General features: G+C 38.7%; 1 protein-coding gene across 3 annotated transcripts in view; it reads right to left on the reverse strand.

Moving 5' to 3' along the window:
- GRIK1 (glutamate ionotropic receptor kainate type subunit 1) overlaps window positions 1–8356 on the reverse strand; it is a 103598-nt gene extending 95242 nt beyond the window's left edge. For all 3 annotated transcript variants that reach the window (XM_042459608.1, XM_042459609.1, XM_042459607.1), the window contains exons 1-2: window positions 8194–8356; window positions 4515–4772 (exon numbers count right to left, since the gene is read on the reverse strand). In XM_042459608.1, coding sequence (XP_042315542.1) covers window positions 4515–4772; window positions 8194–8266 — 331 coding nt within the window. In that variant the 5' untranslated portion in view covers window positions 8267–8356. The remainder of the gene's footprint in view (window positions 1–4514; window positions 4773–8193) is intronic.
- Between the last annotated feature and the right edge of the window lie 6532 nt (window positions 8357–14888).

Below are 14888 nucleotides of genomic sequence, written 5' to 3' on the forward strand. Positions count from 1 at the left end.
GAGCCCTCCCCCCGACCTCCATCTTGAGGGGAGAGAAGCAGAGGTTTTTTTTTTGTTACTTGCTTTGTTGTATATGCATATGTATGCTGTAAACTGCTTTGATCATAGGAAAAGCGGTATACAAATAAAACATATTATTATTATTATTATTTTTTCTCTGAGCAGAAATGTGACCATGGCTGCCTTGGGGCTCCCAGCATTGCCCGACTGCCCCCCCCTCTTTTGACCAGGCCAGGCAAGGAGGAACTCAACTTCTCAGAGGAGAAAAGAGAGGGGTCAGCCGGCAATGCCAGTAGCCTCTAGTCAGCCACGGAATATTTTGTACATGTTTATCTTTAACTTGAAATCACTAGGAACTTAACATCTTATCTATATCTTAGGCCTGAAAGAGATGGGCCAAAAGCACCAGCTTCAGCCCTATCCGTGGACATAGTGTTCAGATGATGCATGCCCCTGGATTGGGACTGAAGCTGCGCCATGGCCACATAAGGCAGCCCAAACCCAGCCGCAGAAAGGAGAGGGGAAAAGCACTCCTTTTGGGGGGGCTGGGTTCAGGACCCCAGCAGCAGTCTGGATTTGGACCAGGCTCATGTAGTCACTGAGATCCCACAGTGATTGGGGCAGGAGTGGCCTCTGGCCACTCCTTTTGCCCAGTCTGTTTGAGCAAATCATTTTCTTCAAGATAACTTTACATCATTTCGGTCTTATGGTCACCTTTTGACTCCCCCCCTTCATTTCTTAAGTTTACAATATGAACCGGGGAGGGGGGGATTTATTCATTTCAATTGTTTCCTTTTTTCCTTTTTATGTTTTAGGGGCAAGAGTTTCAATCCAGATCAGATCTAAAAATAATAAGTATAGCAGAATGCTACCATTTAATCGTTTAATAATTTAAATGCCAACAGATATAAATATAAATACAAATACAAATAAAGGCAGTTAACAACAACAACAACAAAATAGCACTTTGCCTCTCAGATTCACTAAAGAACTGGCAAAGGAAGAATGAAGAGACAGAACAAATATTGACAGTGCAATCCTATGTATGTTTACTTTAAGGTACTTAGAGTGGTGACAGGCGGCTTCCATGTCAGTGGAGTGGTGAATCATAAGGTTTCAAGGAGGTATCCAATGTGCTGAACTCTTTCCCCAAAATTTGAATAGTTCCTTTAAAGTTTGGATTAAAGGACAGAGTAGATTGATACACAACTCCACTGATCTAGGAGTTCCTAGCCACCTCTGCCTACTCTGACCTACTCTATTCATGTGTAAGTGTTTAATCATTGGAAATGTGGTGCTGGAGCTGGAGGAGAATTCTGCAGTTACCATGGACTGCTAAAATGACAAATCAATGGACCCAAGGGCAAATGAGGGCCCAAATACTCTCTAGAAGCCAAGATGACTATTCTGGACGTATCATGAAAAAATATGACTCACTAGAAAAGACAATAATGCCTGCTAAGGTCGAAAGCAGTAGGAAAAGAGGAAGAATGCATTCCAGATGACAGACTCACTCATGGAAACCACTGCAAGACTAGAACAGGGCTGTTGATGATAAGGTGATTTGGAGATCTCCCATTCACAGGGTCACTATAAACCAAAGTGGACTTAACAGCAATTAAAAATAACAACTGTTTTAAATATTTCAGCCTTATAGTTCAATCCTATGCCTCTTTCCTAAGCAGTAAAACCTACAGAAGCCAAAGGATTATTAATAAAAGAAACTAGATAAATAATGTCCACAAACTATATATCACTGAATCAAGCATCAGTGAGAATACCAATGCTGGTGCAAGTATTTATAACTGAGCTGGAAAAAATATTAGGGCAAGCCAGGTACTAAAGAGAATCTAACACATTTGTAATTTCCCCATGGAGTGAGGAACTGGGCAAAATGGGGATATCATTCACATGTCCATTTAATTTACATGTGAACTATAGTAAGGTCTTACTGTTGGAATGCACAGCCTGTGGGCCTAGATATTAGATGAATTGTTGGTTTAGGGATCAGGACCACATGCACATGCAGAGCCAACATGGTGTAGTGGTTTGAGTGTTGGACTTTAACTGCCATAGCTGCATTCTATGGAATATTGGGGTTTGTAGCTTGCTGAGACAGGAGAGCAATCTGGCTGGCCCAACTGGAAATCCCAGAATTCTATAGGATGTTGCCATGGTAGTTAAAATTGACTCATAATGCTATAACCATATAGTGTGAAAGGCCCTCAGATCTAGCCATCCTTGTCTCTAATAATTTAGTTATCAGTCATGGTGTACAGCAAATTTAAATGTGAGATATGCCTTCCATCATTTGAATTTTCAGTAGACAGATGACACACAACCTTGTACAATAATAGTTTGGTTTTAAGATCCCAAGACTCAAGGCTATAAATCAATCTTGATCAACTTTTTTACCCTGGAGGGACCCCTGAAACTATTTTCCTGTCTCTGGGACCTCCTACATAAAAATATTATATTTACAATTTTAAAAAAAGGTGTTTGTTTTTTCCAATCACAATCTCTCATTGAACCCCCAGCAACCTTTCATGGAACCTTAGAGTTCTGGGGAACCCAATTAAAATACCTGTTGTGGATGCAAGATAAGTGGGTCAGATATTTGAGGATAATATATGCAGCCAGGCTAGCAAAGAGAAGGAAGGACACTTCTAATTGGGATAGAGGAGAATTTAAACTTTCTAATTTGTTATACAAGATCAGTTCTGAAAGGAAATTGTTTTAGCTTAAGGTTATTTCACAGGAGATGAAGATTCCATATCATCTTTATTAAATGATTTTCTAAAAACATTCTTTAGGAAACGTACGGCAGGAATCATTCCTTTAAAGAAAGTGATATGATTATATTTAGACATATAAATGGAACCATCGACCTATCGTTAGATGTTGAATCTGGGGTTATTACAAACAATCTTTCCAATATTAATAAAGTTTCTTAAAATCACATGTAATTTCAAAATACAAAACTTCATCAAGGAGCACTATGAAAGATAACAAATTAAAATTTAAAAAATGCACACATGTAGGCACACACACACACACACACACATCTCCCACTCCTCCCCAAAGTGCTTCCTATGTTATTTTTCATATTTATTCTACTTTCTTTTATATACAGACTGGCCTCTCTTTTTTCATATAATGCCAAGAAGCATATTTAATAATCAGATATCCCAGCATTCCACACTAACTACTTACAAAAGCCCTTTGAGTCAACTATGTTATCAAAGTCATATATTGTGAAACCTGCCATCATTAATACCACAACATCCACCTATTTCTATCTACGGGATAGCTCATAACAAGAGAAGACATTTTAGAACTTGCTGAAAAAGAGGGTCTGTTTTATACATGGGAAAGTCTTCACTCAAAGACTATAGGGCTCATTTTCAAACTAATATTTGAATGAAACTCTCAATTTTCAAGAATACTAAGCAAGCAATGGCAGACAGGCCAAAAGTGGTATGGTGGCGCCGATACTAGGGTTCGGGAGTGTGCAGCAACTTCACGCTCCCAAACCCTAGTATATATGAGCACCGCCATTTTGGTGCATGTGCGTTTAGACAGCGCATGTACCAATGATGTGTCTTATGTGACATGTCCAAACAGCGCGGTGCACAAGACACATCACCGTGACACCCCAGGGCGCAAATGGCACCTTTTTGGAGATCCTTTTGGCAGTGGGTCATTGTCGTGGCTGTGTGGTTGCCACAGCAACGATCCAGAGGACAAAGTATAATCTGAACTGGGCCAATGTTTCTTTGAAGAGATCAACTGAACACCTTGGAAAATCATTGGCTGCTCCTTGTGTACCAAAAATAGTACCGCCCACACATCAGAGGCTTTAATGTAAGCATTCTATGACAACCGTATGAAATTGATGGGGTGGACATAAGTTAACAAGTGACTTGAAGACATATACACACAGATAACTTTAGGCTTCATATGCAAAGTATATCAAAGGGTCTGTGCAGCCACCCCTTTTACACCCCTGTGCAGCCCTGATCTGGCTCCTTATCGCCACAGCTCTGCAGCTTTACGGAGCTCCTTTGGCACTGCATCATGCAAATGCAGCACCAGAGGAGCCCCATGACACTGCATGCCATGTGGAGCAGCACACAGTGTCATGCCGCCGTGGGGGCGGAGGTGGGGCTTGTGTCATATGGATGCTCTGCCTTGACTCCATCCCCAACCCACTGGTGTGCACAGCCTCAAAGTATACATAAATTGCAGCGGGGGAGGACCTATGGGAAAGAAGACCACAAAAACTGAGACTGAGCATGGTTTGTATGTATGATGATAAAAATGTGGGGAAACATGGGGTAGGAGGGAAGGGTGTGGAATGGAAAGGAATGAAATTGAATGGAATGGAATAGACTATCCTAGAAAGGGGCATAGCTTGCTGGCTGGAATACTTTGCCACAATGCAAATTTCTGTGTGAGATCCTACTTGTTCATAAACACTATCAACATATTTTCAAATGTTTTATGAGGTCTACCTGTACTGTCTTCATATACGACAGTTACTATCTTCCAGTTGTAATGTAGCACCAAATCCAAAACTGCCCGGCTGATGGCTGCATAGTCTGGATAGAGATTGATGTAAAAGGAGTCTTTGTTATCCACTGTGGGATGTTTCCATCGGGTCTGTATATGTGGAACTTCAAGTGCATTGCAAATAGATTGTACTGCGCTGACCGATGAGCTGTGGGATGGTCCAAAGAGTGCAGCTACTCCAAGAGCAAGTTGATCACATGCTGCATCAGAAAGAGAGAGAGAGAGAAGAAGAGAGAGAAGTGATGTCCATTGTCTGCTCTGAAGCTTGGAAAAATTTTTTTTGCACTACAACTCCCAGAATCTCCCAGCAAGCATCGCCAGTGACTGGGAGATTCTGGGAAAGAAGTTTAAAAAACAAACACATTTCCAGGTTCTGAAAATAACAAATGCACATTTGAGATGGGGAGAATGACCTGTTCACCAAAAGATCATAACATGAGTGTTTTCAGCCACATAGATATAATCTTTCCCCAAAATCCATGAACCACAATTACAAATAAAGCAATAGTATAATTTAATTACTTTTAAACAGGACTGACTTCAAATCTCTTATTTCTGAATGGGAGCCAATCCACAGCCCTAGAGCTACTCTATCACTTCATTCACCAAATGAAGGTCTTATGAATTATGATTCATGTCATAGTGAACCTAAATATGTAACATTTCATCTCAGTAGGAACTGTAAAGATTTTCAAGCTACCTGACAAATTGCAATCCAAGGGTATTACAGTTTGTTAATGCTAAGTCAAATGTTCATAAAGGATAAAGGATACTATTATTCATGATGACAGTTTCCTTGTTGCAAGTTGTACTCATGTTACAGGATTCCCAGATGAAGTCAAAGACAGAAGTATGGATTTGTAGCTTATAGATATGCCAACATTAATTATGCATTGAAAGGTTTTTGTTAAAAAAATCTAATAATATGAATGCATAATAGCATTATGCCAAAATTGGCTTTGGTCACTGAGAAAACTAAGTTCATAATTCTAAAAGAAAGAAGTGAGTCATTTCATTATCCTAGAAAGAATATACCTGATTGAAGTTTACAGTTGCTGTTGCTTTCATACTCTAGTATGCAGTAATATCTAATGGGAGAGGTTAGAAAAATGTCTTTTTAATGTTTATTTAAATACCTTTATGCTAATCTCAAAAGCCTCACCATTGTGCAGATTATTTGGGCATTTGCAAGTCTCTTTCATGAATTAAAGAATATATTTAAAGGGGATTAATTAGTTTCCACAAAAATGTGGGGGAATGTGCCCAACCTTTCCAAACCCAAAGCATAACAGTCCATAGATATTCTAGCATAGCAATTGAGTATGGCCTTTATCCCCAACTGGAAACACGTTGTTATCCCACTGCCTCCTAGAGAAGATATTTTTTTTATAGATAACTATTTATTCTGAGAGAGTCCACTTGTAAAAAATCTCTAAAAGGCCAGGAAGAACTTTGGATGTCATTCTAAGAATATGACAGAGTAGTGCAGAATGGTTACCCAGCCAATGACAAAGTGGGGACCACCCCAGGAATGTTTTGTTGCACAAACTATGAGGAGACTAGGTCAATGCAGAAGTGCTGAATGGTTCTACCAGCAAACTCTGGAGTGCTTTATAAAGAGCTTAACATGAAGTAGAAAGTCCAAATGCTTATGCATCTACACACTCAATTACAACTGTAAGCACATTTATCACAATTTTGGAAGCTTCCTTATGTGATGTACATAACTGTGAACTGGCAAATGTGAACAGAGTTGCAACCTGAATATGTGCTTCCTAATGTGCCAGCTGTGACTTGTACCAGCTCAAGCCATCGTCTCAGCATGCCAATTTAGTTAACACAAATTGATCCTCAGTTATTATGGATTGTTTCATTTTATCACTTCAGGCAACTTGCCAAGAATGAATGCTCTGCTTAAGAGTTTGAAAGCAAACAAGGTTGATCTGCCATGGAAAGGTTATCACAGGAAATGCTTCTTTAACCTCTTGTTGTATGTTTCAATTTTTAAAAAGTGTTTATTATTCAGCTATTACATGTTATTTTACACAATAGCATAAGCAAAAAGTGAAGTCCCTGGAAGAGAAGTTGATGCTTCAGGTTTAGAGTGAACAAAATGAAAGAAGAAATGTCAGGGAAAAGTTAGGAAAGACTATGGAATATCACTGTGTCATATGAAGTACGTATTCACACCGCATTCCCAAGGGATCAAGACAGACAGACAGATGTTTAGGTATTTACCAAATTATTCCACATGATGCTAGACAAGCAGGCGTCTAGCATCATGTGGCTGCTTTCCACAGTTTCCACCAAAATCAGAGACCCTCCTCCACCTTCTTGATTAAATCCAGCCCTTCAGAGAAGATTTTTAAGTTGTATAAGAGGCAGCCTAAAGAAGGAAAGAGGTGGGAGTTGAATTGGGGCCATTCTCCCCTTATTTATTTACTTTGAAGGAGAATAGGGCTGAAAGCTTTCTACATAGAAAGCAACATCATTTCAGGTAGGACTGACTGAAGTAGACTTTCCTGCTGGAACTGTGAGCACGGAACTGTGGCTGCATCTGCACTGAGAAAGTAATGTAGCTTGACATCACTTTAATTGCCATGCGTCAATGCTACAGAAATCTGGGATTTGTAGTTATGTGAGATATTTAGCCTGCTCTGTCAGAGAGCTAAGGTAACAGAACAAACTACCAATTCCACAATTCCATAGATTTGAGCCATGGCAGTTAAAGCAGTGTCAAACTGCATTATTTCTGTAATCCAGATACAGCCTATGGTTCAGAAAACATTCTGTCACTACTCTTCTGTAGCAAAAGGCCTTAATTAAAAACATTTTTCAAGAACCTACACTCAAGGATATAGACAAAATAAATACAAACTTAATAGAAAGTTTATGTAGTTCTCAAAATATTGCTACAGTGGGCCCTTGGTATCTCCTGGGATTTGGTTCCAGGACCCCACTGCACCCCCATGGATACCAAAATCCATGGATGCTCAAGTCCCATTAAATACAATGGCATAGTAAAATAGTATTTTATAAAATGGCAAGATCAAGGTTTTCTTTTTGGAATTTATCTATTTTTTGCATATTTCCAAGCCATGAATGCTTGAATCTATGGATAAAAAAAATCTGTGGATTCAGAGGGCTGACTGTAGTATCTCTGTAATATATATCAATGCATTGGTCCATTTAAGGATGCTTGCAGATTAAACTTTGAAATACCAAATGTACCACACCGTAGAAAGACTGCTCATTTGTAAGAGGGAAGAGTGAGCATGTTTGATTTTCTGTCACATTCTATTAGCATCACAGAGCTAAATATTAGCAAAGAAGATCAGCTCAGTGTTGCTTTCTAGATATTTCAATATTGCAAGCTATTACGGCTATTTCAAATATTATATAAAACAAAGAACTGGATCATTTTGAATAATCATACGTCAAAGGCCTATTATGTGAAGATATATGATCTGGCCACAGATTGCACTGGGGGAAAACCCCACAAACTATTTGACATTCCATTAGCTAAGTCATAGTATACCCAACCTAACAAGTGCAGGAACAAAGAGATAATTCACAAACAGACACAACTCCAAAGAGTCATTACAATTCTGAGATACTTACCCCGTCTTGATGCTTCAAAACTATCAAAGAGGTTAATTCTCTGGATGTCATAGGTTAATGTGGTATTAGGCATCAGTGTTCTGTTCCGGTTAATGTTGGTGACTGCAAATTTGAAAGCTAACTCTTCAACATTAAGAGGTTCATTTTCCACAGTTTCAAATATCCCTCCTGCAAAAGAAAAGAGATAGGAGAAAATTATTTATTCCTGTTATTTATAGCTTGCCATCACAGCATCTATCTCAAAACAAGTAATGTCACCCTTAAAACACGAGGTCAAGGAAAAACAGGGGAATAGCTTTATTTATTCTGTTACATTCCTAGTCCACTGATATTTGTGTAAGTCTGTATCATGTTCCTTTGACCATCTGTGTTCCCCATTTGGATAAACATCAGTGATGAACACATTTAGAGTGCTGTAGCTGAGCATTAACTTTCAGCAACATTCTGAGTGTAGAAAGCCTACATTTTCTGAAAATGTAGGAGATGTAATTGCATAATTTATATAATAAACAATCAGAACTCCTATGGCTAGTTATTCATAAATAACTACACATTGGGAATAGGGATTATATTAATATGAGAAGGAGCTCTAAATGTTACAGTAAGGGGAGTAGAAAATGTGATTTGTGGGAAACTTGCATCTGTTTGAACAGAATATCTTTCTCTCAGAGCAGACGGATGGGAAGGAGCAACCCAAATCCGCTTCAGCCACAAGCTAAAAGGTGGCCACTGTCAGTGGCCCCAACCAGCACTACCAGGAGCTGCATTATCTTGGCTCCTTTTTGCTGTGGTCTAAATAACAGGAGTGCGGCCTCAGCATGGCTTCCAGCCGCATTGGAAGCATACATCATATTAAAGGTATTCTTTTGGCTTGTGTGTTTCAGGTCTATTAGCACTTTAGTGTGGAAGTAAATAAAACCAGATGTTAGAAATAACTAATCATAACTAACTAACTAATTAATTATAATTATGTCCTCCCCTCCAATAATAATTTAAACAAGGTGTACCTTCATTTCTTTTACTGTACAGTATAACCATGATGTTTAGTTACTTTTATAACTACAGTAATGTGATCTCAGATGGTAGCGATGGAAAAAATATTCTCAAATACTGGAAGCATAGATTTAAAAGAGTAAGGAGAATCTTGTACAATGAGAATATTTGTAGTTTGGGACTTTTTCTACACACACACACACACACACACACACACACACACACACCAAAATTTGGTGGCAAAAATGGCATTTTCTATACAGAAATGTCCATAAAATGCTCAGAAAACATTTACTCCTCAAAAAGTCTCAAACTGCAAATAGTTTTCAAAAGCTTAACAGTTCCTGAGGTCTTGCTTGCAACCAGGAAAAAAATTGTGTAAACTATGTATTCCTGTCTACAAGAATGAAAGTGATGAAGATTTAAATTCCTTCTAGAGAGTAGAAGAAGAACATCAGGTGGTTCAAGTGCTGCTTTGTGCTGTCCTTTACTCTTGTCACCGTTGAAGCAACAAGGAAGTAGATGAAAGGAAAATGTGTTTTGTACTAGAGGTCTCAGCTTGCACCATTCAGATGGGGATTTTTAAAGTAACTGAAAGTAACTATTTCACATACTTTTGAAAAATGGGAACATGTTATTTCTTTAAAGTTGTAACTATAACAGTAACTAGTTTGAGGGTTTGGAAACTTAACTGTAATTAATGACTTGCTAAAAGTAAATTTCCAAGATCTAAACAATCATTTCAGTCCCACATTAATACTCAGAGTATATCTCTTTATTCTTCCTGGTTCCTACACATTGCCAGCTTGAAACTTGCTAGCCACAGCAAACGTACAGGGAAATGGTGTCTTTTCATACTGATGATACTGCAAAAGAACTACACGGGTAGATCGATGCAAATATATTGAACCTTCAGAAGGAGTTTAAAGAAATGTAACAACACAATACCTATAGTTCATTATTTCCCCCAGCTGTCACCTTTTCACATTTGAATCTAAACTTGCTGTATAGTGTTATTAAATTGTTCCATAACTGCAAGTCACTGTGCCCAGAAACTATTCCAAATGCTTCATAAGTTCAGTTCTGTATCAACCATTTTGATATCTCTTTTCCAAAGTCACCTATGTCTTGATAAATCAATGCAACAGGATATGTTGACTGAAGTAGAATTTTAAAGAAGTACAGTTTCTATAAAGATAATACATAATTTCAGAATGAAGTAGTTTTGAGAACATTTGGGACTTCAAGAAGACTAAATCAAAATTTTGCCTACCTATGAAGTTTTTCAATGGTCTGGGTGGAGTCTGGGTCTTTCCACCCCTAACTACTTGTACAACAGAAATAACTGTGTAGAAGCTGACAATATTTATAAAACATAGTTTAAAAAAAAGGAAAGAAAAGAAAGATGCAGATATGTGAAGAAAGATTGAGGGGCAATTTCTTCTTCTATAATCAGCATTAAAATCCTAGTGGACTGATGCAAACAGATGGTTCATCCTATTTCTACTCAGCCAGTTTGCTTGATAGAAAGCATTTTTTGGTATTAGCCTACTATTAGACCACAAAGTATTATACCACAAGTCTGTGCTGCCTTCCTTTGTAGCCATACTGAAAGTGCAGAATACTTTCTCTTAGCCTAGAAACAACAACAAAATGCAGACCACTAACTTTTGTGAGCCTATTAGTAAAGCTATTGGCTACAAAGGATCTATTTATGCTCCAATACATACAACTGAAAATCTATTTCGGATCAGAGGTAGAAAACCTTCATCCCTTGAGGTATCCTGGACCTTTTCTCCAATAATCATTTGCTGAACTGGATGGAGCTTCTGGAAACTGAAACCCAAATCACTAGGTGTTCCAAATTTTGCCCACACCTGTCTTAGATAAAGTCAATGTCACACCAAGGATTCTTGGTAATGCAGGTCTTGATAAATGCATAATAAATGGCATTTCTGGTTCCCTAACCAGGAGCTTCTAACTGCAGTTCTTGATTTGCATGTATAATTTACTCATTTAGTGCTAGCCTCCAGAGAATACTTTAAATTTTCCCATCACTTGTTTCTCTGTATGAAATTTACAACTCACATAATGCTTTATATTTCCCAGTCAACAAAATATAATCTCCTAATGTACTGCAAGAGCTCACTTGATTTTGTCGCCAGTACAGAGTAGTGCAGCCATTATCTGACAATCAGGAAATGGAAATACACAGGAGAATTACAACCTGCTTTACATTTCAACTCAGCAGTTGCAATGTTAATCGCTCTTAGAGGAAAATGGGACTGACATGCCATACATATCTAGCTGCTTTTAAAGTAAGCAATAGTAGGTTTGCCCATTTAAGGAGTATGTAATTTTAGAAATGATCACATCTTAAACAATTTTTCTATTATTTACTCCCTATATGCTACAGCTGCTTCATAATTCTTTATCCCATAATTCTTTCAGATAATGAATACTGGTATTACCATCCAATATATTGTTCCTTTGGTTGACTTGAACTTAGCTTTTGCCAACAGTACTTCATTTGGATTATAGTACCAACTACTGGGTTAATGTCAGTCAGATCTGCTTTTTAGTGTTCATCATATTTTTCTCTATCAGATCTCTCAATGATTTATATCTGCATGTTCCCTCCAGCCATCAAAAAATATTTGACAGCTCTACTGTCAGTCTAATCACAAACCAAACAATTTCCACTCCTACTATTTGGCCAGCATTTTGATTCAAATTAATTGGCAGACATTTTTTTTCTGGGTTACAAAACCCCATTTTCCCAAGAGTCTGTATTGGGAAGTATAGCTATGGAGATGTCACTACAACTCTGTAGTTACATCTTCTGATAATACACTCCCCAAATCTACCCTTTAGGTCATGTAGGAGCGCAAGGTTTGCATGCTGAACTATGATTCTAGAGACCAGGGTTCAAATCCCAGCTCAGCCATGGAAACCCACTGGGTGACCTTGAGCAAGTCACACTCTCTCAGCCTCAGAGGATGACAATGGCAAACCCCTTCTGAAGAAATCTGCCAAGAAAACTCCATAATAGGGTTACCTTAGGCTGAGAACAGGGAAACGTGGGGATGTCTCATTCACAGGGTTGCCATCAGTCAAAGCCAACTCAGAGGCAGCTACCAACAACAACAACAACAACAACAACAGCAACATACACTGAGTGGTAAATATTTAAAGGTAAAGGCCAGAATCAAATTGGTTACTTAAGCTGGAATCGCAGTTCTTCTCCCAGAAACAGCAATCCTCTGTCTCTCGAAGCTCCACCAGCATCAGCACCACTAGACCTTTGGGAAGGCCAGGAAATTCTTAGGTGCAGATTTTAGGAAGGATTGGAGCAACCAATTCTAGTAGAAGCAGTGAGATCAAGGAGATTAGTGCACCGGCTTTCATTCACTCTAGGCATGGGATGTAAATGCACATGGACAGATTGTATCACATAGCTCCATCTGTGGACAGCACTTATCCCGTACCTGATCTGGGCTTCTACTGCACCTTTTATAGAACAGGAAAGTCCCATTCTTTGGGAGAAGTCCATCTCAGGTATGGGATGAGTTTTGCCTGGGACGGGGCTGTGTGATACAATCCATCCCTGTGTGTTTACATCCCGTGCCTAGTGTGGGACTGAAAACTGGTGCACTAATCTCCCAAGCTTAAATATCCATTTGGATTGCAATCCAACTCCTTGGCTTGTGAAATTACAAACGCATTCTATTCCCCATTATGTAACATGATTAATTGCTGACATCACCAGAGTAAAAACCTGCTTCTGTCCATTTTTACTGTATTAAAACGTACACACTTCTAAGTGTGCCTAAGTTTACATCCTGATGTAAGTGAATGCCTGCAGTAAAATGAATTGCCAAGAGCATTTCTATGGGATTAGACAGTAGCATAACTTGTACTCCTCTGAGAAACTCACATATTTCCATTGGTTGCTGTAGGACTATAAGTACCAGCAGCCCTAAACATGAGAAACAATGGCAAGGAATACTGGAAGTTCAACAACCTCTGAAGGGCCACATGCTAATGGGAGGGAATCAAAGGCAAAGATGGGGAAAATGTGCCCTCCTCTTGTGGCTGAACTGCAACCCACATCATCCATCATCATTGGCAATACTGCTAGGAGTGATAGGACTTGCAGTTCAACCACGTCTGGAATCCCACACTCTTACTCAAATAACAAAATGTCCCTCTTATACTAGAATTGAAAAGCAGAACTCTGAGTTATTTACAAATTGTGTTCCTTCCTAGTTCAGCTAGTAACTCATGCATTGCCAAACTTTCCCTTATGGCAAGTGGACATGGATCATCACCCAAATCCCACAGCTCAGTAACAGAGCCCATATTTTGAATGCAGATGGTGCACAGGTCAGTAACCAGTATCTCCATTTAAAAGAATATTGAATAGCAATGCTGGAAAAGCTATCCGTCTGACATTCCAAAGAGCTGCTTCCAGTCACTGCAGATAAGGACAGTATAGAACCCAGAATCTGACAATATTTTTGGACTCCATCTTGCAGGGTTTCCCAGCCAGCATCACTAGTGACCATGGGATAAGAGATCCTGGAAGTTATGGTCCAAAAAGTAAACATTCCAATCTCTGTTAGAATCCAATTTCATGAATGCATACACATGTGCAACCTGCCTTCCAGCAAACACCTGATGTGTTCCTCAGCACCAAAAAGGTTGAAATGTGTCCCCAACTGGCTGATGACAACTGATGATGGCTGGTGGAGTTGGACTCTGATGTTTGTTCTTTGAATCCTGTTCTAATAATTGTACTGTACAATTATTATTTTTATTATCATTTTATTTATTATACTTTATACTGGTCAATGACTGAATAAACAACTTATTACAAGCAGCCCTTCTCTTACACGGAGGATCCGCATAAAAGAAAAAACACGTATGCTTGAGCCCTATTGGAAGTAAAGGGGCTTCTGCTTGCCATGCGGCGCCGTGGTCATGTGCCCCATTACTTCTTCCGGGGCATGAAAGGTTTATTTCCGTCATGGCTTCCAACATATGCACCTGAGTATGGTGTGGGCGCACTGTACTTACACCAAAAAGGTTGTGTTGTGTTGTGTATCCCTTAGCCAGACTGGTCAATAGTCTGATTCAATGAAATACAGCTTCATGAATTCACTCTGATTGTAAAGGCCTAAATCCACTTGCTAGTCTCAGTGAAAGTGGATCCATTGAATCAATGGAATTTACTTACATGGGTATTAATTTAGCAAGTTCTCATTGGAAATAACAAGGAATTTAGGTCCCAAACAGCTATTGAAGGAAGTATTTTTTCTCTGCTGGAAAATATCGAAGACTCCATTGTTTTTAGCACTGTCATAGATTTATATCAGTATGACAGAGTAATTTCCCTCTGTTTATAAATATTCGGTGCATAATCTTGAAATATCCACTTATCTGACAAAGTATCTTGAAATACAATAATTTTTAAAATTGTGAATGCCTTTTGTTTTGTTTTGTTTTGTACAAGTGAGGTTACTGAAAGTATTTTACATTTATGCATAGCAAGATTTTGTTTGTACAGTTGTGAATCATTTACAAGAATTTGAAAATCTCACCCGAAGATATTAAAATGACTATATTCTCATCCTCAACAAGAAATATCTGACAAACCTTCTGCATTTCAGTCAGATTAACTGCCCAGATACGAATATATC

Source organism: Sceloporus undulatus, chromosome 3 (genome assembly GCF_019175285.1).
Source record: "Sceloporus undulatus isolate JIND9_A2432 ecotype Alabama chromosome 3, SceUnd_v1.1, whole genome shotgun sequence".
Taxonomy (NCBI): domain Eukaryota; kingdom Metazoa; phylum Chordata; class Lepidosauria; order Squamata; family Phrynosomatidae; genus Sceloporus; species Sceloporus undulatus.